The 24,588-nt window shown below is 52.6% G+C and overlaps 1 protein-coding gene across 1 annotated transcript in view; it reads right to left on the minus strand.

Moving 5' to 3' along the window:
* The window catches only part of LOC105189290 (protein Wnt-6), a 41,448-nt gene that overhangs the window by 14,539 nt on the left and 2,321 nt on the right, over positions 1 to 24,588 (minus strand). Inside the window, exon 2 of the mRNA XM_011151301.2 lies at positions 10,063 to 10,283. Within this exon, the coding sequence (XP_011149603.1) occupies positions 10,063 to 10,283 (221 nt within the window). The remainder of the gene's footprint in view (positions 1 to 10,062; positions 10,284 to 24,588) is intronic.

Consider the following 24,588-nt stretch of genomic DNA (forward strand, 5'->3'; position numbering starts at 1 on the left):
GTCTGCGTGTCTGCGGCGAGCATACGTGACTGTGCGCGAGGAAACCCCCTACGGAGTGACGTGGTCCTGAGAAGTGACAACGTGGCTCTTAGCGATTCTTGCTGTTAACAAAGTCGAGTTGCACCCCGAGGAGACCCCGAGCGTGGTCCATCTCCCACGCAGACGAGCTCCGATCCTTAAGCGTGGGAATCTACTTTTATACCAGCGTCATCGCCGTGAGATTATTCCGGTTGAAAATAAAATAACGACTAATAGCGTAACAAAGATATTTATTCTATTTTTGATAATCAATGGCTCATAAGCTTGTAAGCTGACGACAATTAATTAACCCTTTAACTGCTGAGATATTAAATGACCAGTATGACCCTCTTTGCCGAGTTATTTTTACAATTATAAAATATTTTATAATGATAAGAGATGGCACTATATGCCCGCTCAATTCAAATGCTTTTTACAAACTAAATTAAATGGGTATTACACATTGAAAGTCCAAATCGAGTAAACTCGATCGCAGCAAGGCCGCCATTTTTTTCCACACTTGAGTTACCTCGACCGTAGCAGTTAAAGGGTTAACGGTCGTAAGTACCTGTATTTTATTTTACGTACAGGTACAGGTACGAGTCCAGTTTTTCCTCGTGTATACATATTTTTGCTTGATTCTTGATGTCTCGGTTATTTCTCGGTTGTTAGGAACGATAATTATGAGCCTACCCGCTCGAGTCTCTTTCGACGTTATTCGTAACGTCCTTCTCGACACCCGCTATCAAATTATCTCCTCATCTGCGCCGTAGGAGTTCGTCCTTTCACCGACGAATGACCGACGAAGAGACAGACGTCACGTGAACGAACGAGAGTCCACGCGAATTGACACGAAACGGGCTGACGAACCGACGACCGGCGACGCGCAGGATAAACATCTTTTAAAGGCCTTTTAGTAGGTGTTTGACACGTACACGTGACGTTATTTAATTTCCGTACGTGTGAGATGGGGTAGAGGCGCGCGAAAGCGGCCAAGCCGGGAATCCTATGCCGAGCGCATTAGTTAGCATTCGCATTCGCGAGGCGACGGAACACTTAGCGCCATGCCGCTAAGTCCGTTTCAGTCCCTCGCGCAGTATCGTCGTCTCGCGTTCGCGCGAATTTCAGCGCGCGGTCTTAATCCGTTTAAGGGACGAGTCAAGGCCACGCGGACTCGTAAAACGGCGCGCATACGCGCCGTGACACATTCGCGCGAGTTCGCGAATTCGCTTCGATTCGTGAGCATGATCGAGAATGACGCGTAAGAAGGCGCATCGCAGTCTCAGACCATTTCGATCAAGCTAAGGTAAATGATCATTCGGCGAGAAAAGTACTCGCCTTAAGGCACTACAGGCTGTACGACTGTTACTCTTGCGTGGGAGGTGCCCACTGACGTTTCTGAATTCGACAAATTTCACCGCGCCTCCGTAAAGAGACCCGGTAAGCGGACCGTAAAAAATAGGACGAGCGGAAGACTTTACGAGCGATATTAGCAGCAGAGCCAGCGCCTTTACCAGCGAATAATTAGTCCCAGATTTAGTGGCGATTCCATTTAGCTCACCGCCCCTGCCCTATTAACGATAAAGCCGAGCAACCCCGCGGCAAGGACGATTCTCGGGAAATGCGGGCGTAGCTGCCAGACCACCGTCGTGGAGTAGCCGCGGAACACTTTTTATTACGCGTAAATCGTCCTTTTTATTTTCATCAGGTGCAGCAGCGCATCGAAAGGATCCTCCCAGCCTCCGCCGCTCTCCTCCCTCCTTTGCCCCCGGCCCTCGTGCTGCGGATAATCCTCATGTATATTCTTTAATTTACGACGTCATTCTTTCGTCGATGGAAGCCGAGTGTTACATAATAAAGTTTATAGTGATGGAGATAAAAAGATACTCTATCCAGATGAAGAAGAGGACGGACGAACAAAGAGGAGAAATAAAGAGAAGACACACTGTAAAATGATGTCTATCATCGTGTGAGTTTTATCGTGGCGTCTTCAGTAAGATTCAATAATCGTGAGTCGATTGCGTCTCACGAGGATTCTCCGATCCCTAGGAGGATGTGTGATTTCGCGAACGATCTCGCGGAAGAAAATCATCGCGAGAATGAGCGGACGAAGGTGCGGACCCAAGTTTATTAGTGCCCCAAGGTGAGCATCTTCGTTAGAGAGTTGGCAAACGGCGAAGAAAAAGAAGCGTCTCTCTGAGGTAATCCTTCCTTGAGGTAGCGAGACGTTCGATCGTGATGGGACAAAGTTCTAGCGAACGAGTGCGAGGTCAAAATACTCAAGTACAAAATATTACTCAATATTACTCAAATACAAACTTTTGCATTCGAGCAACAGGATTTTGAATCTGAGGCATAAATTTTGAGGAAATTCTTCCTTGTGCGAGTGGTACAAGTCAAGGACAAGTCAGGCTATTGTATATACAATTTTATTAGACCAGATCTTTACAAGTGAACACTATATAATTAATGTATCACACAATACAATACAATACAATGTAATATAAAATAACATAATGTAATATAATGTAACATAATGACAACTTTATGAATATCATTTCGCGATGTGCGCATCCTGACGCGTTCAGCCGACTGCGACATTTCAACGTTGCGGACCCCGTGGGATTTGCGTCGGCCATGAGAAAGTTCCATGGACCCGAGAAAGCAGCAGGTGCAGGCCGTTAACCTCTCGCTTCTCCTCAATGAAGGAATAAAATCATTACGCTGACTCCGACTACCACCGTACTACCTCCGTGTCTCTTCTGCTGTTTGCAGACGAGAAGAGGAAGAAGAGAAGCGGGAGAAGGTGGAGGAGGCGGAGGAGGAGAAGGAGAGGGCAATTTGTTGACCCGAGAAGGCGACCACTTAGACGACCGTTTTCTTCATCACTCTGTGGATTCCGTGGAATCCCGGAATGAATGAAGGAAACCACTCTCTTAATTTAGTCGAAGCCCATCGGGAGGATATTCGACGATATGCCCGCCGCTCCAGCGTAGGGGGAGGGAGGCGGCGAGTCGGGCCCTCCGCGGGGCAGCACAATAAATTCCTGCCTCCTCCGCGCTTCCCTTTTACCCGGAGGTAGCTCTTTCCACGGGTTTTTGACGCCCGTGTTCGTCTTATCGCGACACGCGGCACCCCTCAATTAAGAGGTGCTGCTCGTCCACGAATGTTATACCAGGCTCCGTGGGCCCCCGGGGTCCCCGGGACCACACAGCGGGAGCTACCTGCCGGGCCTAACCTATCGCCCGGATCGCGCCCATAAAAATTAAACGTCGCCAGATAAATAAACGTCAATCGGGAATTAAGATAGGCGCCGCCGGTAGCGTGGATATCCTTGCGCTTTTTCCCGCCCCCTACCCTCGCCTGCCTCCCTGCTTGCTTGCTTGCTTGCTTGCTTGCTTGCTTGCTTGCTTGCTTGCTTGCTTGCTTGCTTGCCTGCCTGCCGTCCGGCACCCGTTAAGAATTTTTCCCCAGGTTCGCCTCCACTAGGAGCGGGCGACAGATAAGCGACATCGACCTCTGATGTATCGTCCGTCGAGTTCTCGGTTCGACAGGGAAAAGGAAGCCCCGGCAGGTACGCGGAGCCCCACCCTGGTCGATCCTTCACCGTGGATGTGCTAGATACACACCCGCTACTACTTATCACCGAATAAATTCGAATATTACTCGCCGTGCTGCTTGAAATACACTCGGAGTGGCTGAAAGTACTCTTCTAAATACACAATCATAAAGAGCACCGATTACTGTAAAACTAACGCCTAATTCTTTCTTCTTTCGTACAGTTTACAGCTTCAGAGACATGCCACTCGCAAACAATTTGATTGGATTACTTTCGACGGATTGCTTGAACTACTAAAAGTACGAGAAGATACACATAAAAAGATACGTATCTTTTAGTTTGGGCTGTTCTAAGCTGCACCCGAAACCTGTCAAAATCGCTGAGAGCATCTCGCATCTGTTCGCGTCGGAAGATGTCGAAGTGAACTTACGAGCAGCAGGGTTCGGCGGTGGTTGGACTAATGCGTTTCTCGGGATCTTTCTGGTCGAGGCAACAAGCGAAAGTCGCATATTTCTGCTTCCCCATGGCGATCTGTCCTCGCCTCGGTTCGCCTTTCCCAACAGATAATGACCTCCCTGACATTTGTCAATGGCGATACTATTTACGACGTCTCGCAGAATGCACGCTCGTAATGAATGAGCTATCGCATGGAAGATCAGTAGCGACAGATTGACAATGACGCAAAGCCCGACGTAGCAGCCTTCGCACGCAGCGGCTACGATTGTCAACCACGTGTCTCCACACGTACGTAGTGCGTGCGGTTGGGAATCTTAATAACCCTACTGGTATAAATATCAAGGCCATTATCGATCCGCGTACGCTCCATTTCCCTTGACAATGCGTGCACAACTCCCTCTAGCGCAATTCAACTAATAAATATTATCTAAACTGATATCTGTGTTTATTCAGATTCAGATTGACAATTGTAGGGCTAGATGGGCATAAAGATGATTTTAAACTCATCTAAGTAATAAACAAGCCACCTTTGTAACGATAAAGCTCGACGAGAGGAAAATAATTAAATTACAGAGATAAAAAACACACACAGGGAGGAAAACGGAGCGGGTCGATGTAAGCGGTGTGTAAGGTTACACGGAACTTCCCAGGACGAACTGTCGACGAGCAGAGTCGCAGATGGACGACAATATCGAGAATCGTCACCCGGAACGACCGGTTAACACATCAGCACCCCTGTCATCGATCCGCGCCAATAATGCACCCGGTAGACGAGATTTATGTACCTGTGGTCCAACCTTTTCCCAACAGCAGGTCCACCGTTTAAACCGTTTAATTTTTCTGGCTCTGTCGAGTGTTCTGCGACACCGAGCGGTTTTCATTCGACCTCAAGCTGAGTTAACGCCGACCACCGTGTCTGCCGATAAGCTCGACAAAACGGTAGGGCTCCCTTTCGAAGCGTGTGAACCGTGCGTCGCAAGACCGTGCGAATAGATAAGCGAATCTTCCTTCGCTTAAAATTAACACCTCGCCTCGTCAGAATTCAAATGCACAGCTTGAATCGTCAAGATATTCAGCGCCGAAGATATAAAAAAATTGTAGAAAATCACAATGTGCAGTCTGATTAGAAACCGACAAGTGCTTTCTTGTGTGTAAGAGAGAGAGAGAGAGAGAGAGAGAGAGAGAGAGAGAGAGAGAGAGAGAGAGAGAGAGAGAGAGAGAGAGAGAGAGAATATCTGATAAGATATTTTTTACATCTTGTCTTCTTACATATCGAGAAAGATTTATTTACAGCAAAAGAGTAAGAATTATATACCGCAGAAACATCACTACTTCTACACTCTGTTATAAATTTCATCATCTCTACTTTATATACAGACATACGCTGTACACGCATGGGCGTATATTACGTATTCATACGTATAGTCAAACACATTGTTGACATTTCTCGACTTTTTACCGCGTGTTCAGCCAGCGTGTAATCCTAATCGTTCCACGTGGCGATTAATCGTATGCGATCGCTCATATGCGGCCGATGGACGATGGGCGACGCGAAAGGATAATTGCAGCGCTACCTGGCAGCCGCTGTGAAACAATAATTTAGCGGATAAGAGCCGAAGGTGAGTCGCTAAGCGCGCTAGATAGAAACCCGCCTGCGGTGGCAGCGAGAGCTACAAATTATTTATAGGACGGCGCGCGGATGCCGCAGCGCACGCAGCGGAGCTTTTACGCGATTACTCGATGAAGCGTATAATCTGACTTTGTCGTCTTTATGGCGCGGTACCGTTTTTATGGGGTGAGGCGAGGTCGTAAGTGTCAGGTGGAACGCGTATTAGGTCCTCGTCGGGCCGCTGCGCCGCGGAGAAGCCGCGTAAATTTCGACGCCGTGAAACGACCCGACGCGGTGCACTCGTGTCGTGCAAATCCGACCTGGGCTTCTTGTTTCTACTATGTTAAACAAGCGTACTGGACAAACACATGAGTAAATAACGCGCGCGCGCGCGCGGATTTGATCCGGAGAATTTCGTCGAGGAATCAACGTGCGACCAGCGTGACGGTGATTTTTTGTAAATCTTTAGCGTGGATCTCTCGGCGACTTGCAGATTAGCAATGGCCGGCACGTTTTTGCGGATCTCTGGAGAAACGAGATCGTGCAGCTCGAGAACTCACGAATACTCACGAAACACGAGGTCCGTCCGCACGCATGGTCGTCGCCCGTACACACGCCGCGCCCCGCTCCTCACGCTCCAATTGATTCACGGTAGTTTATTCGACGGCCGAGCGCGACGACCGGACGCGTGTAATATGTGTGCCACGTTAATTGGAATTCAATTAAGGAGAACTCGGAACGTACTCGGGATTGAGCATTACGCGTCGTTAATCTTAGGCATTACGGCGCGTCCGAGGGACGCGCGTCGATTTTATTATTCCGAGCGAGGACACGCGGAGCGTGTCAGCGCCGTCGGGATGTGCGTTTAAATGCAATTTGTATTCGATTATTCCGTCAGCTTATCCCCGCGATATCCCCGCGCGGTCGGGATCGCGGCTGGTCGTAAAACGCGATATTACGACATTTGTACCGCCATTTGTAGTGCCCCGTAATGAAATAGCAAACGGTCGCGTTTTCGCTTTGTGCGACATTCAAGTCAAGGATCCACTTTACTTCTAATGTCCCGCGGATATTCATTGGATGCTTCTGAGTATCGCCGTGGGCTGCATGTTTTAATTCAGATATTGCCTTCGAGATATTGCCGTCTTTATTTATTCTTCTTTTATTATGAAAGAAAAAATATTTTTGCGGATAGACATACAAATCGCACGATACCCGACGCGCAAACAGAAAGTTTCGACTCCGAAGAGAGAAAGAAAAAGAAACTAAAAAATGTGTCGCGTCGCGTGTTCGTTGCCGCGCTGCCGAGACTGCTGTTGCGGATCCGAACAAAGCATAACGAAATCCCGTATGTTTATCTCTGACAACTTTTCCCACGGAGCGGTGATTTCGTACGACAGGAAGCGACAGTGACATCGACTACCTCCAAAAATCTGAATATTACGGGACATTCGTGGACGTAAGCTCGGAGGGGACATCTGAAAAAATAGAGGAAGCACCGAGTGCGCGTGACACTAATTTGCTTAATTAAACTGTCGCTTTATCCGAGCCGACGGGCCGTCTCGTTAATAATATACAATCTCCCGAATCTCTCACGAGGCGAATGCCGATCGTCAGGCATCCCCGGCGGTGTCGTGCTTAATTCGATCATCGATCGTCCAGCGTGGATTCCATGCGCGTTCGCGTTTTAACGTCTTACCTGAGGAGAAGAGAGAAGGAGCGAGAGCGAGAAAGCGAGAGAGAGAAGAGCTCCCGACAATTCAGCGTCGGATCACGATCGATACGATTGACGGTGATCTCTCTAGATCGCGGACCACTTCAGAAGAAGAAGAGAGACGGCAGGAGGGAGGCAGAAGAGGAAGGACGAAATCGGGAGAGAGAGAAAGCGAGAAGGCGACAGAGATGACGGGCTACGGCCGTCGTGGCAGTGTGTGTGTGTGTGTGTGTGTGTGTGTGTGTGTGTGTGAGGCTTTAATTAAGGGAACATATTGCCACTAATATATGACGAACAGTGTCAATCTGTCAGGCTACCAAAAGACACCGCTCTGATAGCGGATCCTAGAGAGCGGTGCAGCCTATTGGACACGCTATCTTCGATTTGGTTGTCGCGGCCAATCACCCGGAATTAATACATCGGACGGCTAACCGAACGAGTCACTGGGCCCAGCCTCGCCTGTTTTCGACCTCGGGTTCACCGCGCGCTATCCGTGAGGGTGGCCGTACCTGATCCTGACGTGATGAGAGCCGATCGATCGATCGATCGATCGATCGATCGGCGACGCTGCGCTCTCGTGACCGAGAGGTGAAATTCGTTCGCGTGTATGTCTGCTGTTTGTTTCCCACAGTCCGCAAACGCGCGGAATGGCAAGCCATTCCGCATTTATGTAATATCCGAGACGAAGAGGACGCGCGCGTCTCTCGAGCGAAGTATCGTGCTCTCGGGGCAACGTACGAAAGTACGAAAGTCGCTTTCGAGAGCCGAGTCGGCGTTAGATGCGGTGGAATGTGATAAAAGGACACGTAAGTCCTCTCGCGCGCGTGAAAGGTGCGATAATGACAGCGCGTGTGTCTTGACTTTTCAGCGGAAATCGCTGACGGACAGGCGGGTTAGGTCCAACTGTCGGAATCGGACGTGTGCGATATCGCAGTTCGTTGAACTTCAATCTCTCAGCGTTACCGACCAATAGGATATTCTCGCCCGCAATGACGCGGCCGCATTATCATTATTATCATATTACTACACGCTGTTATTTGTGGCACCTTGTAGTTTGATTTCATAGTCGTATACGTGTCGAAACAGTTCCAACATTAGAGACAGTAGTCATTATCCGTCTATCTTTCTCTCTCTCTCTCTCTCTCTCTCTCTCTCTCTCTTCCTTTCTCATTCCCTCCCTTGCCCCACCCTGCTCTTTCTCTTTTTTTCTCTCTCTCTCTCTCCCTTTCATTCTCTCTTTCTCACTATCTCTCGTTCCTAACCACACCGAAGCTGTACATAATCTAGGATCTACCATTAAGGTTAATTTAAAAATAATTACCGCCCATTCGTCCGTATCCTGCCTCGAAAAAGCGGCACAAAAAACCTTAAGAGACGACGCGGGAAAGAAAAGCGGCGAGAATCCAAATTCTACAGCGGCGTAGAGCCGCGTCGTAAAACGTAACAGCACAGGAATCGCGTGAATAGCGCAAAGAACGCAGACGTGTTCTTGCGCAAAATAATAACAACCTTCGAGAGATCAGGCCCGATTTAAAGTACGTTCTTGCACGTGCGACTGGATCGAATTCGGGTGTAATTCAGCGTAAAAGCGCAAACCATTAACGACGAAAATAACGCTGCGCCACTTTTTCCCGGGATAACGGTCGATTGTTCCGAGGGAAAAACACGAAAATACCAAGGCCATTGTCGCGTTTTTACTCGCGCTAATACACTCGCGTTCCGCGCTATAGAGCGGTCAAACGTCAGCCTCCACACGCGGCGAGGCCCCCTTAAAGGCCCCGCACGTAGAAAGGTCCTTAAAGGTCCTAAAGGGGTAGCCCCCATTCCGGAGGTGTGTGCCGATCGGGCACCGGCATTTAATCGTAACGAATCGCCCTCAGGGCCCGTAGGGGAGTGTGTAATCGACATCCGGTTCGCCTAATGTCGAACGAGTAGCGCCCTGTAATCTGTCGCTAGTGTGTGCATTGTCGTGCGCGGGGCCCCTTTCAGGAGCGAGAAAGGGGCCCCATGGGATCCCGAGATCCCTTTCTCGGCGAGAGAGGGCGAGGCCGGCCGCTGCCCGGAATAGTGTCTGCTCCCGTGCCTGCGACCTTGCGCCCGTGACTCGCGAATAATGCGAGACCGGCCGGATTCGCGAATTTACGGGATCGAGCGCGCGCAGAAGACTGCGCTCGACTTGCGGACGTCCGTGGCTGCTCGTCGAGGGACAATATACGTAGACAATGTCACGGAGAAATTAATTCGGCGCTTGAGCGCCGAAAGACGAGACATTTTTTCTTTCTGAACGAAGTTCAGAATAATCCGTCCCGTCTCCGACCGTTCCGTTGAGTAAAAACAAATGCCGCATGGATGAGAAATAATAATTATAATAGAGAGTGAGCGGCGAGCTCGTTCGTTCAACATATTTGCGCGTTGCGATCTAACGCGTTGACTGCCGTGTTGAGTGCCGCCATTGAGCAGTTTCCCGCCAAGAGCCCGCAAGCGATCACTGAATTACCGAAGACACGGCAAATGAAGGCAATTCGAGACGCGTGTATCTTTTTATCTCGTTTCGTCGATTCTTCAAACGCGATCAATTGCACTTTATCTACGCGGCTCAAGGAGACGCGGTAATGTCACGGTGATCATCGGTGACCATCGCGGCATTCAACGCGCTTGATTATCGTTGAGAATTCATTGTTCAGTACGACTCAGTGTGTGCCTTACCGCGCAGCAAGATCTTCTTCAGGGACCTCCTCACGGTCGTGCAGTTCCACCTTCGATTTCGGAATTGGTGCTGACATTCCTTGGTGCCGACCTGGATACCTTTCGCGATTTCCTTCAGCAAGGACGGCTCCTTGCGACAGATGTCGGCGAGCTTCCCCTTCAACCTCCTCGTCTTCTTGCAGACGAGCATCGGATCCATCACCACCTGGCTTCCTACCGTCCTGCGAACGCGAACGATTTCTTTTACGATCACAATAAGGATATCGTTCCCGCCGATCGAGAGTTCAAATATGACAACTATCACACGCAGCGTGGTCCTCGAATGACAATGAGAACGAGTCTATTTCGCAGCGTGGGAGAAAGAGGGGGGAAAGCAATAAGAGATTGAGGCGCGTCAGGCGCTCGAGCGTCTAATTGATTTATTCGCGCTTGATACTCGAGGCGACGTTACGGTCGCCGAATCGCCAGCGGCCCCGCGAGTGCTCGACGTCGTCGCTCTCCCCGAGTCACGACACGCGCTGGAGAGTAAAACGCTCGGAATAATTTACGGAAGCTACAAATCCCGCGGCGTGACGTCGGCTAAGTTGCTGGTTATTTAGCCGCGCAATATCTTTCCGCGCGCGCGCGCGCGCGCGCGAGCGAGCGAGCGAACGAGCGCGCGATGTGGGAAAAGAGACGGTCTCGCGCGCGAGATTAAGCGGAAGCTCCTTTCCCCGATGGCTCCTCCGCTAGTTGCAGCTCATTCGTCCCCTGCTGGAGAGGCCGCAGAGTCTCTCTCTCTCTCTCTCTCTCTCTCTCTCTCTCTTTCTTTCCGTCTCTCGGCGGCTGTCTGTGCACCGAGCCTACGAATGGCGCAGCCCTGATCCTCGCGATTAATCGCCCACGTTTGGATCCAAATTTATTTCTCCTCTCGCGCGCGCGCGAGCGAGCCTCGTAAATCAGCCTCGTGCAGCTCTGCTATTTACAGAGAATTCGGATTTACCACATCAGCACCGGCCGAATATGAGAGATTCGTCATCCCTAACGAATTCCCCCGAATGCCACGGGCTTCCCGTGTACGTCGCGCGTGAGTAATTAGATCGCGCTTCTGTCACGGCCTAAGGCGACGACTGGACTTCGGGGGACGACGCGAAGTCAAGTCGCTCGGGGAATTTCTCCACGAGGGCCTTCATTCGTGGAACGTAACACGACTAGGCTCGTCCAAGGCTAAGCGAGATTAGACAAGCTGGCGAAATTTGCTGTAGCTTTCGATTTCTTCTCTACTGTTTGCATCCGTATGTATCGCAGACGTCGTCGACGGAGAATGTTGATGCACGCGGAACTTGATCACGGCGATTAATGATCGCGAGCGGTCTTCGGAAGAAGGCGATGAAGAGTGATAGGCTGGAATTGCGATTGCCGCGCGGAAGGGAAGGAGGAGGTCTCGCGATGTCGCGCTGTGGCTTGCAGCGTGGACACCGGCGGGGAAGCCGACGAGAAGTAGGCGGGAGGAAGGAGGAAGGACGATTACACCGCGAGCGGTATATGCAGGTACGACATCTACTCGAATCCGAAGACGCTAACGCCATTACGATAATTAAAGGTCCGGCGTGTTGCACTCGTGGCGACATAACCAATCCCACGGGGGAAAAATGAAGACATAGGGAGGAGGAAGAAGCGACGAACGTTACTGAGGAGAGAAGGTGAGCGGCGCTCCAGAAACGGAAAGAACAGCCGCGCACGCGGCGCGGTGGGGTGCGAAGAGGAAGAGGCGCGGAATGAGATGAGCAGGTGGATAGAAAGAGAGGACAACTGGATGATTGCACCGAGCTTGCGAAAGAAGAAAGAAACGAAAAGAAGGAATGAGGCGGAATGGAGGCCGGGTGAACTACGAGCGGTGGGAACCACGAAGTCGGGGACGGACGACTCGAGGACAGAGGAGCACCGGTGGAAGGACGAAGAAGAAGAGATGGAGGAGGAGGAGGAGGAGGAGGAAGAGAGAAAGAGGACGAGCAGAAAGAAGCACGGATGAGCGCAGGACGAGCATGAAGGCAGAAAGGTAAAAAGAGGAACGGAGGGGACGCTGGCAGGGTTAAGGGGTGACGAGGACGGGGGGTTGGGAGAGGAGGGATGACGGGGGAACGGAGAAGAAGAGAAGAAGAAAGAGGACAGTCCGGACGACCTTCGTTACGAAACGTTAATTAAGATCATTAGTTCTGCGTCGGTAGGATGCCGGGGCGCGTACACGACGGCCTCTCGGGAATGCAACGACCTTAATGGCAATAATTCCGTTAAGGACGGTTGCTCGCGCGTCCGTGTACGCCGTCGCCGTCGTCGTCGTCGTCGTCGTCGTCGTCGCAGCCGTTCCCGATGCGCCTTCGCCTCCCTATCTCCCTCCCGCCCTCCCGTCTTCTTCAGTCTTCCCTGCTCACCAACTTTTCGTTCTGCACGAACGGGGATAAGAAGCCGGAGGTAATGCGACGCGGAGAGTCGTGCACGAGAGTGACATCGTCATTTGGGGGCGAAGGAGGAGATTCCCTATTGCGCTCGAGTGACGATGGAAGGGAGGACGGTAAGAGAAGAGCGGATGGGAATTCGCGGGAAATTTCTCCGATCGAGAGAGAGAGAGAGAGAGAGAGAGAGAGAGAGAGAGAGAGAGAGAGAGAGAGAGATGAGGGGGAGATCGAGGGTTGCAGCGGAATCGTGCCGGAGATATTATAGACGCGGGAAAGGAACGGAGAGAGGAAACGCGGAAGAGAAAAAAGGAAGAAGAGCAGCGGCGGCGGTCTCCCTCTCTCTCTCTCTCTCTCTCGTCGGAGCAAAATATGGTGCATGTTACGTCCCGCGGGACGATCAAGACTGCTGACAGAGTACATGTCGCGGGGACCTCGACCCGTCGATATTCCTGTTAAGGCCCCTGGCCCCGATAGAGTCTGACGGACGACAAGCACCGAAGCTTCTTCAATCTGCTGCGTGGGTTCTCCGGAACGGCATGGCGACGCCATGTCGTGAGGAGGACGTTCGCGTAAAATGTATTGAGATCTTTGCGAGACCGTCGGCGTGTGTTCAACTCTCGAGGATACATTTGCGGTGTCAGTAGTGTCAGTAGGGCTACGCGCTGTTAACCTACTGCAATTTTTTCATAAAGCTCGAGGAACGCCGTAATGGCAGCTTTCGGATTTTAAACGCAAGTCTAAACTCTCGCCATCGCTAGTTTCACTATATGTCTTAGAGCCAACAGACGTTGTCGCGGCGATCTTAAAAAGATTTTATAGAAAAAGAGTTCTGTAAAAAAAACGTGTGGATATCGATTGCAGTATCGTGACGTGTTTCGAAATTTTGGAGATTTTAAGCGCCGTTGGGGAAGCTTTGGAGGATCCTGAAGAATACAGACGCACACAAGTTCCCGTATGTCTTTTCCTTCCGAGGTATCTCCGATACGCGTCATCGAGCGGTTTCCAACGATGACGCTCTTGGCCTTCTATTGGCCTGAATCTCATCGGGGAAAAGAAGTCGGGTTACAACGGCGAGGTCGCGCGTGTCTGCCGACTTCGTCGCATCGCGAAAGAGGAGGAGGAGCTACGACCAGCTGGAAATTAGAAGTCGCGAGATCTTCCCGGAACTCGCGCATCACGCACTATTTCTCGAGCCGGCGTCAATCTGCGCGAGGGAATGCGACGAAACTCGCAGGCGCGAGATAATGGACGAGCGACATGGATGTAGCTCTTCCGAGAAGCCGCGCTCGCGAACGACGCACGCGAGCGAGCAGAAGTTAAACATTGTGTGTTAAGCGCGCGGATCATTGCGATGCGCAGGAGTGTTACGGCGAGTTTGACGCGGGGGAGAAGAGCGCGAGAGCGGGGGTGATACGCCTGCGGAAATAAGGACGGACGTTTACGCGCAACCTTATACATTTTGCTTGTACAAGCTTGTCCAAATAAATGCCCGCGGAGCACCGCGTTTTATGGGAACCTCGAAATACGCCACGCGCATTTTATTTCTGACTATATGGTCGCGATGCGTTCGCTGATACACCGGCTGGCCGAATCGTACCTCCGCTGCCGCGGGAGAGATTCAGCTGGATCGAACTTTTGTCCGTGGAAGAAAAATCGCTCACGATCGCCTTTCCGCGAGCGTCGCAGCGCCGCCGATCGACGACGCGAACGCCGCGATTTCGGCTGAAAACGAGGGGCCAAACAATTTAAAGATAGCAGCCGACAATTCGTAGCCAAAGAACGCCGAGGGAACGCAAGTTGAAGCATGCAGCACTCGCCTCGAACTTCGGCAATTCATCACGACGTCACACATCGCTCTATTTTCATCGGGTCGGTAATCCCCGATGGCGGTTTCCGGCGAAGAAACGGCATGAACGCGGAGAGATAGATAGACGGAGAGAGAGAGAGAGAGAGAGAGAGAGAGAGAGAGAGAGAGAGAGAGAGGCAGCAATGCGAAGACGCAGGCTCTAGCCGACGCGGAGGTTTACTCGACCTTTTGACTTCAAAGCCCGTTTCCTAGTGGCCGCGCGCATCTCACCCCGTTAGTCAAATAAACGCAGCAGGACCGCTGCGCGTCGATACTAAAAGACCAATCCCCGAGGCGGATAATAAAGTTACGACGTTATTGCAAACACGTCGCGTTTGACGAGCGCCGCGGACATTTCGCACCCGCGCCTATTAATATCGCCGGAGGCGAGCTAATGGGAATTGGAGTGGTCAGGGCCTACGTTGCCATTCGTCTCCGATTTCGTCTTCCCGTTTGCCGATTGCGATTTCGTAACTTTCTACGGGTTGAATGCTCGATCGAGAATCCTGACCGTTTTTCACTCGAGATGATCGCCGGGCGTCGAGAAATGGATATTTTGGACGAGTAAAAGTGACGAGAGGTATAGAACGGGATTCTTTAATTAATATTTCATACGAAAAGGATTCTTTTGTAAGCGACATGCGACTTGAATAGAAAGGAAAACGTGGAGGAAAAGAGAGGAGAGAGAGAGAGAGAGAGAGAGAGAGAGAGAGAGAGAGAGAGAGAGAGAGAGAGGAAGGGAGAAGGAAAGAGACATCCGAGTAAATTCTTTTGCATCTGTTGCGAATACTCGTGACGTCATATAATAATCGCAGCGCCGCGCGCGAGCGTGCACCGCTAATTCCTCGGCCACAGCAGCGAGTTACCGCGTGGTGGCGACGCGTCGAATTTAAATGCACGAGGCCTCACGGTCCCGCCGTCACGTTGTACGCCTGTATCTCCTTTCTTGCGGGCGGCGGCCCCCGCAAAAACATCGCGGAGCCCGCTACTAGACGAAAAAACGAGGCAAGGCTTGCTTTAATCGACAACAATCGAGCCAGCGGAACGCGCTTCCAGGGGGGAGAGCGGGGCCGGTCGTGGGCTCTAGCCGAGGAGAGACGGGCCCCACCTCGCGTACGCGGAGGCAAGAAAAGAACTCGAGGATGGACACGTCGTCGCGAACGAAAAGCGTGGAGAGGCCGGTTAGGGCGGTCGACTTATTTATTGCCTCATTAGACGCCCTCACTTTGCTCGAAGGCAGCTCCACGCTGTCTGCTCGGATAGACAGTGACGAGAGAGCAACGTTGCTGGCCTCTTTCGGCTGGCCGGTTTGCACGCGGCAGAACGAACGCAGAGGCTGGACGCGAGAGAACGAGAGAACGAGAGAGAGAGAGAGAGAGAGAGAGAGAGAGAGAGAGAGAGAACGAGGACAAGATTGCCAATGGGAGACAGAAACGTCCCATAGAGCAGACGAGAAAAAGAAAGGAGATCGCTTCGGCGCGGGAGTCCGCGAGAGGAAGCGAGAGGCAGGAGAAAGGAGGAGCAGAAGAGTCGATAGACCCACCAGCGGATTCCTCGAATATCTCGCAGTCCGATTGCGAATCGCTGGGATCGGTCGAGGGATCGAGGATGATGCTGGCAAAGTTCCATATACCATCGCAATGTTTCCTTCGCGAAACGTATCGCTTTTTCGCGAGGTGGAACCGACGATGACTCGGAGGAGAGATCTGCACTTGGAGGGTCACGACGCACGGCGCGATTAAGTAGAAACTGGCGGAGTAAGAAACCTTTCATCTGTATGAAGATAAAAAAGACGAGAGAGCGAGCGTGTAACGGGCGGAAGTAGAGAATCACAACAGCTCGCGCCTGCTAAATACGCGCGTTCGATCTAAATCATCCTCTTGCGGCTTGACGACCTGAGCCAAGACAGCGACGTCGGGACGCGAAGATGACGAAAAGGAGCAGCGTGACGGAACGGAGCCACTCTGTCACATGCGAGCTCACATGTGCCAAAGTGGGCGCGCGCTCGTTTTGCGCACCCGTTTTCCTCCCCGCACCCCCTCCAGCTCGTTCTCGCTTCTCTCTCACGGCCGCCGCCGCTTCCTCAGCAATCAAAGGATTTTCGCGGAAAACTGGGACGACGAAATATGTCAAGGGGCAGGGAACAATCGGGGTATCAACGCTGAGGGGTATCCGCTGTCGCATTTATCCCGCAGAGGAATCGGCGAGAATATTACGCGCGACGTTGCCGAGAATCTGAAGTCTGTGATCTCGACGAAAAATTGCAACACGGTTAAGTGCCCGACGATTATAGACGCAGGGAGGACAAAGAAGTGGAACCCGAATCACGTGGTAGTACGGGAGGGGGGGGAGGGGATTCAATGGGGGGGGGGGCGTTCAATGGGGATCACGGGTGGCAAAAGGAGCAAGCCGAGGGCCAGCCTGAGAATGTCCCGAACAAATTGGTGGCAAGGGTCACCGCGGGACCGGGTTACATTTTGGACAGTCTTTTTTGCGAATCTCGAAGAATTCGTGGCCCGCTTAAGGCCGTGGTGGACGCTGGCCCGGCGGCGACCGACGTTGGGCTACCAGGGAGGGAAAAAAGAGGAACGCGCCGTCTCGCCGCCATATCGTGGCGAATTTTTAATCAGCCTGCCCTCTCGAGAGGCTCGAGAGGATTCGGAATTTGTGCGCGAGCGAGCTCGTGCGCGCGTCGTAACGAATTATTCGCGGTATGCGTGCGCCTTAATAAAACCGATAATGGGACCTGACCGGTAAAGCTCGAGAGGGGCCCGCGATAGAGACTCGGGGCCTTAAAATTCCGTACATAGCACGTGCGCCCTGCACGCGCCGCCGAAACAATTTCGAATTCTTCCTCCGCCACATCCCGGCCGCGCGAGCTTCCTCTCTCTTTCTCTCGCCCTCTCGGCCTCTATTTCTCGCTCTCTCACTCCCTCTAGTTCTAACATTCCGTTAAAATCGATCGTCGCCCGTCACAGACGCGCACGAGAGTGCAACAACGAGCCTTTTGCGGAATTACGTGCACTCCAGATACGTTAATTACATCGCGCGCCGGATTGATCGATGTTAATAGACGCGACACGTCGACGGAGCTCGACATCAATATTGTCGACTGGTGTTCGCGTCGACGGCTTTTTAATTAATCGGCTAAAATTAATTCGGAGATTCAAAACGCTGCACCTCGAGAGAGAAGGAAAAGGAGAGAAATTGGAAAGGAGAGTGCGATCGGGGAGGATATTCTTGTGATAATAATAATAATAATAATAAGCGTGACCATTTTTTATACTCCGCTACCCATACATACACACATACACACACACGCACACGCAACACACGTGCGTGTCCGGCACATGAGACGCGCGCGGACATTAAGAGCAAATAAATACAGCGGAGAATGCCGCGAACGGGAGGAGAGCGGCCGCCGAGGGCTCAAATTGAAAAAGGGCCACGCACTCATTCACGCCCGACATAAAGTCATATTAACACCGTGCCATTGGCGCAGCGAAACCATGACCAATCCGGCAGCCTGTAAGGGGAACGTCCGGTAAATCATTTATAGGCACGGTAGTGCGAGCGACGGTAATACACAGAGGTGGACCAAGCGAGACTCTCAGGGAGGTCAAGGCGAAGGAAAGAAACGCAAGAGGGAGCGAGCGAGAGGGAGAGAACGGAGGAGCATTGACGAAGGGAGAGGAAAGGTAGAAATAAAGAGGAGCGATAGAGCTCGCGAAAGGTGAACCGAGAGAAAGAGAGCGAGAGCGAGAGCGAGAGCGAGAGCGAGAGCGAGAGAGAGAGAGAGAGAGAGAGAGCGAGAGAGAGTGAGTGAGTGAGAGAGAAAGAGGGGGCGGGGGGAGGAAGAGAGGAGACTATTACGAGCATTGTGCGTGGCCCGCACGTGGTGCGTGTTGTTACGTCACGCCATGCTGCATTTCGCGCAAAGAGAGGAGCCAGTGTGCGAGCACGAGGGCCGAGGGGCTGAGGGGCCTCATTTCCCGACCGCGGACACCCGTCGTTAACCACCCCGTTTCTGATACCCGTGTCATTGCCGGCTCACTGCCGTTATTATGCCCGGCGTATTTTGACCCGCCGGTGATTGACACGCACCGCGTCGTGACAAATCGAGCATTTCTTTAGCGCGCCGCGTTCGCGGGGAGAGAAAGCCAGAGGAGGGCAAGAGCGGCCGCGGATGATGATCTTGCGCGAGAGGAACTCGGCTCTAATTCGTCGACTGTGTATCGCGCGCGCGGCGTCACCGACAAACAATATTCGGGTGATACGCGCGAGGGGACTCGACGAGGCTCCGATCGGAGCCTTACATCATCACGCTGCTTCTGCGACGACGCGAGTCGTAATCGGCAACGAGCGAGTGAGAGAACTGCGACGATCATATTTATAATATAATTGTGCGGCTGTGACGTTCTCTCATATATATGCAAATGGAATGACGAAAGTCCGAAAGCCGGCGCGAAAGGCCGGCTCGAGTTGGGCTCGGCTTTTTTTCCAGCTCGCGCACGACTCCGCGCGACACTTTGATATCAATCGTAAATTGCCAAGTGGCGAACGGTAGTAATTATCGACGACGTCCGGTCGAGAGCGAGAGTCGCGCGAGGGGTGAGAACGACACATCGTGAGTCCCCGGTTCCCGTTACCGCGCGTGAGAGGCTATTTGCATCGGTGTCGAGCGAATTCGCCGGGGTCATTACGGAAGCCCCGAGATGGAACCGTAATTAGAGCGGCGGGTTCGCGCTATCATCACCCACGACGAGAGGCGGCTGTTCGCGCCGGCGCATTCGCGTTTTACGACTCGTCTGAGCGCGTCGTATTTACGGCGGGTGTCACCATAAACCGTCGGAAACACTCGTAATTACAGCTTAACCGGTGAGCGGTCCTGCTGATTACAACAACCGTTAAATGACCGCTCGCCGCTCCTGCCGCGGCGCGTCTCTCACGTAGAGAGAGAGAGAGAGAGAGAGAGAGAGAGAGAGAGAGAGAGAGAGAGAGAGAGAGAAAGAGAGAGAGTGTCCGGGAGATTCGATTGTCTCTCCTCGATATATCGAGCGATATTAGCTGTCCGTCAGCGCCACTTCTCAAGCGACTTAACGAGACGAGGGCCTCGACACTTCGACCCTGGCGGATAAGCAGTGTTGTGTCAACGCACGGCATTCCCGGCGTTGTGAAGACGCCCGTCGGAATCGCGCGTGCTGTCGAGCTGGCATGCGTAGCGCGCGTGAATTAGCGTGCGTGCGTGCGTGCGTGCGCGTGTCCGTCGTATTTCCGTTTAGCGAGATGGCGGTACGCGAGAGCGTGTGATAGAGCTCGTTAATGTGATAGAGCGCTCTTGTGACCGGAAGATTTGTCACTATATTTAATTCGAGGATCCTGCGCTTCTCCGCAGAGACGGCCGCGGCCGCGGCCGCGGAAGCGACTTCGTGCGGGACAAAGAGCCGCGAAAAAGGGATGAGTTATGTGTGTTTATGTTGGCACCGCGCAGCGAGATGAGATGAGCGTCTTTCTGCCCTCTTTCTCTTCTCCTGAGCGCGAAGATCGAGGATCTTTGCCACCCACGCGAGAGATACTGCGAAGTGGAAGATTCGAGCGTGATTGCGCGTTGAAATCGGGTCTCGCGATCGCGGAAATTGATTTCCACACAGAGCTTTCTGACTTGCGAAATGTTCTCGTCGTAAACTTCACGTGTACCGTAATACACACCGAACTTGTGTATTTGTCGGCTTGTCTACGCGGTGACAAGCTGTAGAAGCGAACGGTTATAAATTAGAGAGAGAGAGAGAGAGAGAGAGAGAGAGAGAGAGGGGGGGAGGGGAAGAGGAAGAGAAATTGGGGGGAAGGAAATACCGTCGATTTCACTCGTGCAAGTACCGCGCAATCTTGATCCGTGCGGATAAAATTCGTAGCCGCGATTACACGAGTAGCTTAGCACCGGCGTCACCGTTCGCGTATCGACACGATCGGCCCACGTTACAATTACCCGTCGGTCGTGTAATTATAGTAATCAAGAATTATTACGCGCCGTCCGGGCTAATAATACTCGTATATTAGGAGCGTGTCGTAAAGTACGCCTTTCCGCGCAAGGCACGCTATAAATTATCATAGGGGACCACACGCGCATAAGTATGTAATTAAATTGATTTTGATTTAATCCAATTTAACAGCTTTATCCGCCGACGCGGCCGCTAATATCGATCCGCGGCCGTAAAGCGGCGTGCACACCGGCGAGCGATATGTCGCCACCTGCCAATTGCGAACAGTGCACGTTCGCTCGATTTTCGGCGTTCCCGGCGTGAGAAATACTCAGAGCGATCATTAAGCACCCTCCAAAATTTTCCTACCACAGATAATTCGTCCTACGAGTTACAGGAAGAATTCGTTCCTCTTCGAGAAAAGAAAAGAAAAGAGAGAATGGTAGAATAAAGGATACTTTTTTCTCCTGTTTCACGATTTAAGAAACACGTCGGACATGTTAAACGACTTGTTAAACTTGCTGCAGCATCCAGCCTGAAACGATCGTCCAACCGACGTCGCGCACTCCGACGTTCGAGCCACTCGAGTCGTGTCGTAAAAGGGTAACTGTCGGCCAACCACGAGGACGACGCACAGAGACGACTGCGCGGGGATGAAAAGTATGCTCGAGTACCTTTCAATATCCACCGAAATCCACCTGCCGGTTGCTCGTCTGCAGGCGGTGTGCAGGCCGCTTAAGCGCGCGTACGCGCGCTCGCAACATGCGGTGCGCGAGTGCGGTCTCTTATGATTATGATTATACAGCAGGTGAGAGAGCGAGAGAATGGCCCAGGTGAGAGAGCGTGGGGGAGCGGATCGGGTTGTCCAACCAGCGAGAAGGTAGCCGCGGACTGCCCACCGCGGCCCATTGGCCGGGTTCGCGAGCCCGCGAGCGAGCCCGCTATCGTATTATCGCCGGGGCTCGCCGTTACGATACCAGCGGCGCTCGACCGGCCGATCTATCGCGCTCTGCCCGCTCCCTCGTACCTACTACCTGCCGCCGCTCGCCTGCGCACCTGCGATCAATCGCGCGCGACTATCCGCCGCTCGATCGCGCCGCTCGCGGAGACGAAGCGGCGCGTGAAAACGCGCTCGCGGACGCTTATTAAACGCGCGACGCCCGCTTGCTCGCTCGCTCGCTTGCTCGCGCATGAAAAGCGGAATGTTCCCGCAGCGTAATTGGTAATCACGGTGATCACGTCGTCGGCGGTAATTTCACGGTGGAGGGGAGAGGAAAGATCCGTCCGCGGCGAGAGCCGACGAGGAGCGCGGAGCTCGACGGTGGTCGGCTCGGGCCGTGGAAAAATCGCCCGAAACTACGGCGATCAGCCGGGGAGGAGGAATAGCGGGATTTGAATAATGGCGCGACAGGGTCGTCTCCGGAAGCTGAGAAAGAGCTTCCCCCCGGGACGCGTTCTATTTGCATAATGAGCTCCGTATCGGACGCTATTTTGTCCGATGGTGGCCGCGTCGTGATCCGCGGATATTTGCGTAGCGCGCCTCGATATCGCGAATGATCGATCGGCCGACACGTGTTGGCGGCCGAAAGCAGACGGGGCGATCTGTCGGCCGTCTCGTGTTGACACGATTCTGGTATTTCTGGAATAATCATTGTGCGCCGGTTGGCAAAGGGCCCGCGCGCTTCCTTCACCTTTCCAAGCGGATACGCGGTATTTAGGTATTTACGTTCGGCGGGTTGTTACGCGGAATGCGTTATACGTTGCGTCGCGAGTACTCGCGCTTTAAGCAAGAGCGTCTCGAGCGCGAGGGCGGTCCAAGTCCTGGAATTCGTCGAAGACTCGTCGCGTCCCTCGCGCTGTTACACGCCGCAGTACGGCGGACGGCAGGACGTACGAGTGTAATCGGACGTCCTGCCGCAGTCGCGCGAGCGTATGCTCCGCGCCGATGCAAAAACCGATAGTACAGCGCGTGTACAACACGCGGCGCATCGAAGAAACGCGCGGGGCAACGTGCGATCGGAAGCCGAGAGCCGTTCGTAGGAACATGGAGCGGAGAGCCCGTGGTATCTCGGCTGCGGCCCTCCGGATCTCGGAGGGAGGATGACAGAGAAAGAGAGAAAGCGAAGAAACGCGGGCAACGGCTGCCCGAGGAGGAGGAGGAGGTGGAGAAGGACGAGCAGCGGGCGCAGGAGGACGAGGGGCGAGCAGGGGCAGGCTAGAGGGGGCGAGGGGGCCTGCTGCCGACTTACAAATTATACGCGCTCAACGAGATTTACGGGTGACGCTTTGAGCGAGACCATTGTCCATCCTCGCTCACTTCTTTACCTCTTTACTCCTCCACTTGGCCGTCTTTGTCCCCTCGTGAATCGCCCACCCTGCCACCGACCGCTCCTCCGCGAGTCCCTTCGTTCCCAGAGGACCGCTTGAGAAGGACGGGGTAGGACGATGCGCGAGCACTGAACGGGAACGAGAGGGGTGGGGAGGGGGGGTGGGCGGGAGGAGAGCAGTATTCGTCGCGAAAAAACCGAGGAATGCCGATCGACGAAAGGGAATCCGGTTCCAATCGGGTGTAATCGGGGCCCCGGATCCTCGCGGAGGACCCACGAGGACTCGCGAGAAGGGCGTAATGCGCGACTCGATGACGAACGATCGTACGAGCGGCTGATTTATAGAGCCCGCGATATTTTCGGAGCAGGGAGAAATGGCATTCCGCAAGAATGTGTGAGGGTCCCTGAAATGATGCGCCGCCAGCTCGAGTGTCATCGAGTGAGAATCGAGAGAGAGAGAGAGAGAGAGAGGAAGATCCGTCGGTGGGGCGCGTTTGCAACTTCGAGATGTCTCGTCTCGCGCACGCGATCCCCGAGAGCGCCCGAAAATTTCGGCTCGTTTCAAATGTTATTTCAAAATGTTGTTCTGATCTGCTTTAACGTGCAGTGTAAAAATATACAGGAGGTCAGTGTATGCCAGAGATCCCCCCCGGATATCCTCGTGCAATCGTATCCGTTCACTATGTGTGTAAATAGGTGAGATTCGAAAGAAAAGAAAAAAAAGAAAAAGAAACAAAATTAAGATCCCCAAAGTGAAATTTGGATGCGATACGCTACGCGCCGCGGTGACTAGCCAAGTGGATAAAACGATCCGACACGCGTCTTCGTGCGCGATAGCGGCCGCAGATTAACTCCTAGCGGATGATGAGCGAAGCAGGCAGAAGGAAAGAGCGGGGAGTTTCCAGTTTGACCGTTAAATACCTGTTATCGAAACAAACCGTCATCTTCCTAATATATTTACCAAACACGCCGTGAACGACGGCTATGACAGGTAAGCGGGCGAGCGAGCGAGCGAGCGAGCGAGCGAGCGAGCGAGCGAACGAACGAACGAGCAGGCAATAAAGTGCAAGGTCTCGCGACGCAGTCAGGACGTCAAAAATATCTTTGAAATCGGAAGCAAATATTTATCGGCCTTGGAAAGACGCTCACCCTCTCCGCCCTCGCAAACAACCCTCCATCGACGCCGACAAGCAAACCTCTTGTTGTCTGTACCCGAAGAAACGTATCGGCAATGGCAACACAAGGAAAATATGCAACCCGACTAAAATTTACTATTACTAATTTATCCATTGTTTAGCCATTATTTGTGTCGTAATTAATTTTACGACGTCTCGATGGTTGATAATAATTAGTCTGCTCAAGACAGATACCACACATGTGTACCTTGCTTTATTTATGCTATGTTAGAAATGATCCCTCATGCGTCTAATTTTTCTCTAGTAATAATGTTTAATTGGAGGAAAGAGGAAACCCTTTATAAAGTGGCGTATTTCCACGTCAGCGTGTAATAAGGCGTGTTGTTGATGCCCGCAAAGTTCGCGCCACGCTCGCCAGATAGATACGGGACGATCCGTCTCTCCGGATGCTGTAATTCCGTGTGACACAGGCACGATAACGTTCTATCGCCGTGCAAACATTTGTATAACAAAGCGGAGTACACGGTAAATGTCGCGCTACCGAGTAATTTACTGTCGAGATAGTTGGTCGGAGTTCAGCTACCGAAAGTGTCGCGTGATTTCACAGAGCATCGGCGATCGGCCGAGGGTTCGGTGAATTCCCCGGGATCTCCATCGGCGTCGACGTCGAGGAAGTCGTAACCGGTGGAGGATAAGCGGAAGATAAAGCGGAAAGCGGGTAGTTCAATAAATAGATGAACGAACGAACGAGCGCGAGTGGAATCACGCTCAGAAATAAGGGGATATTTAGAGAGAGAGAGAGAG

The sequence above is a fragment of the Harpegnathos saltator genome, unplaced genomic scaffold, assembly GCF_003227715.2.
Source record: "Harpegnathos saltator strain DR-91 unplaced genomic scaffold, Hsal_v8.6 scaffold374, whole genome shotgun sequence".
NCBI classification, from domain to species: domain Eukaryota; kingdom Metazoa; phylum Arthropoda; class Insecta; order Hymenoptera; family Formicidae; genus Harpegnathos; species Harpegnathos saltator.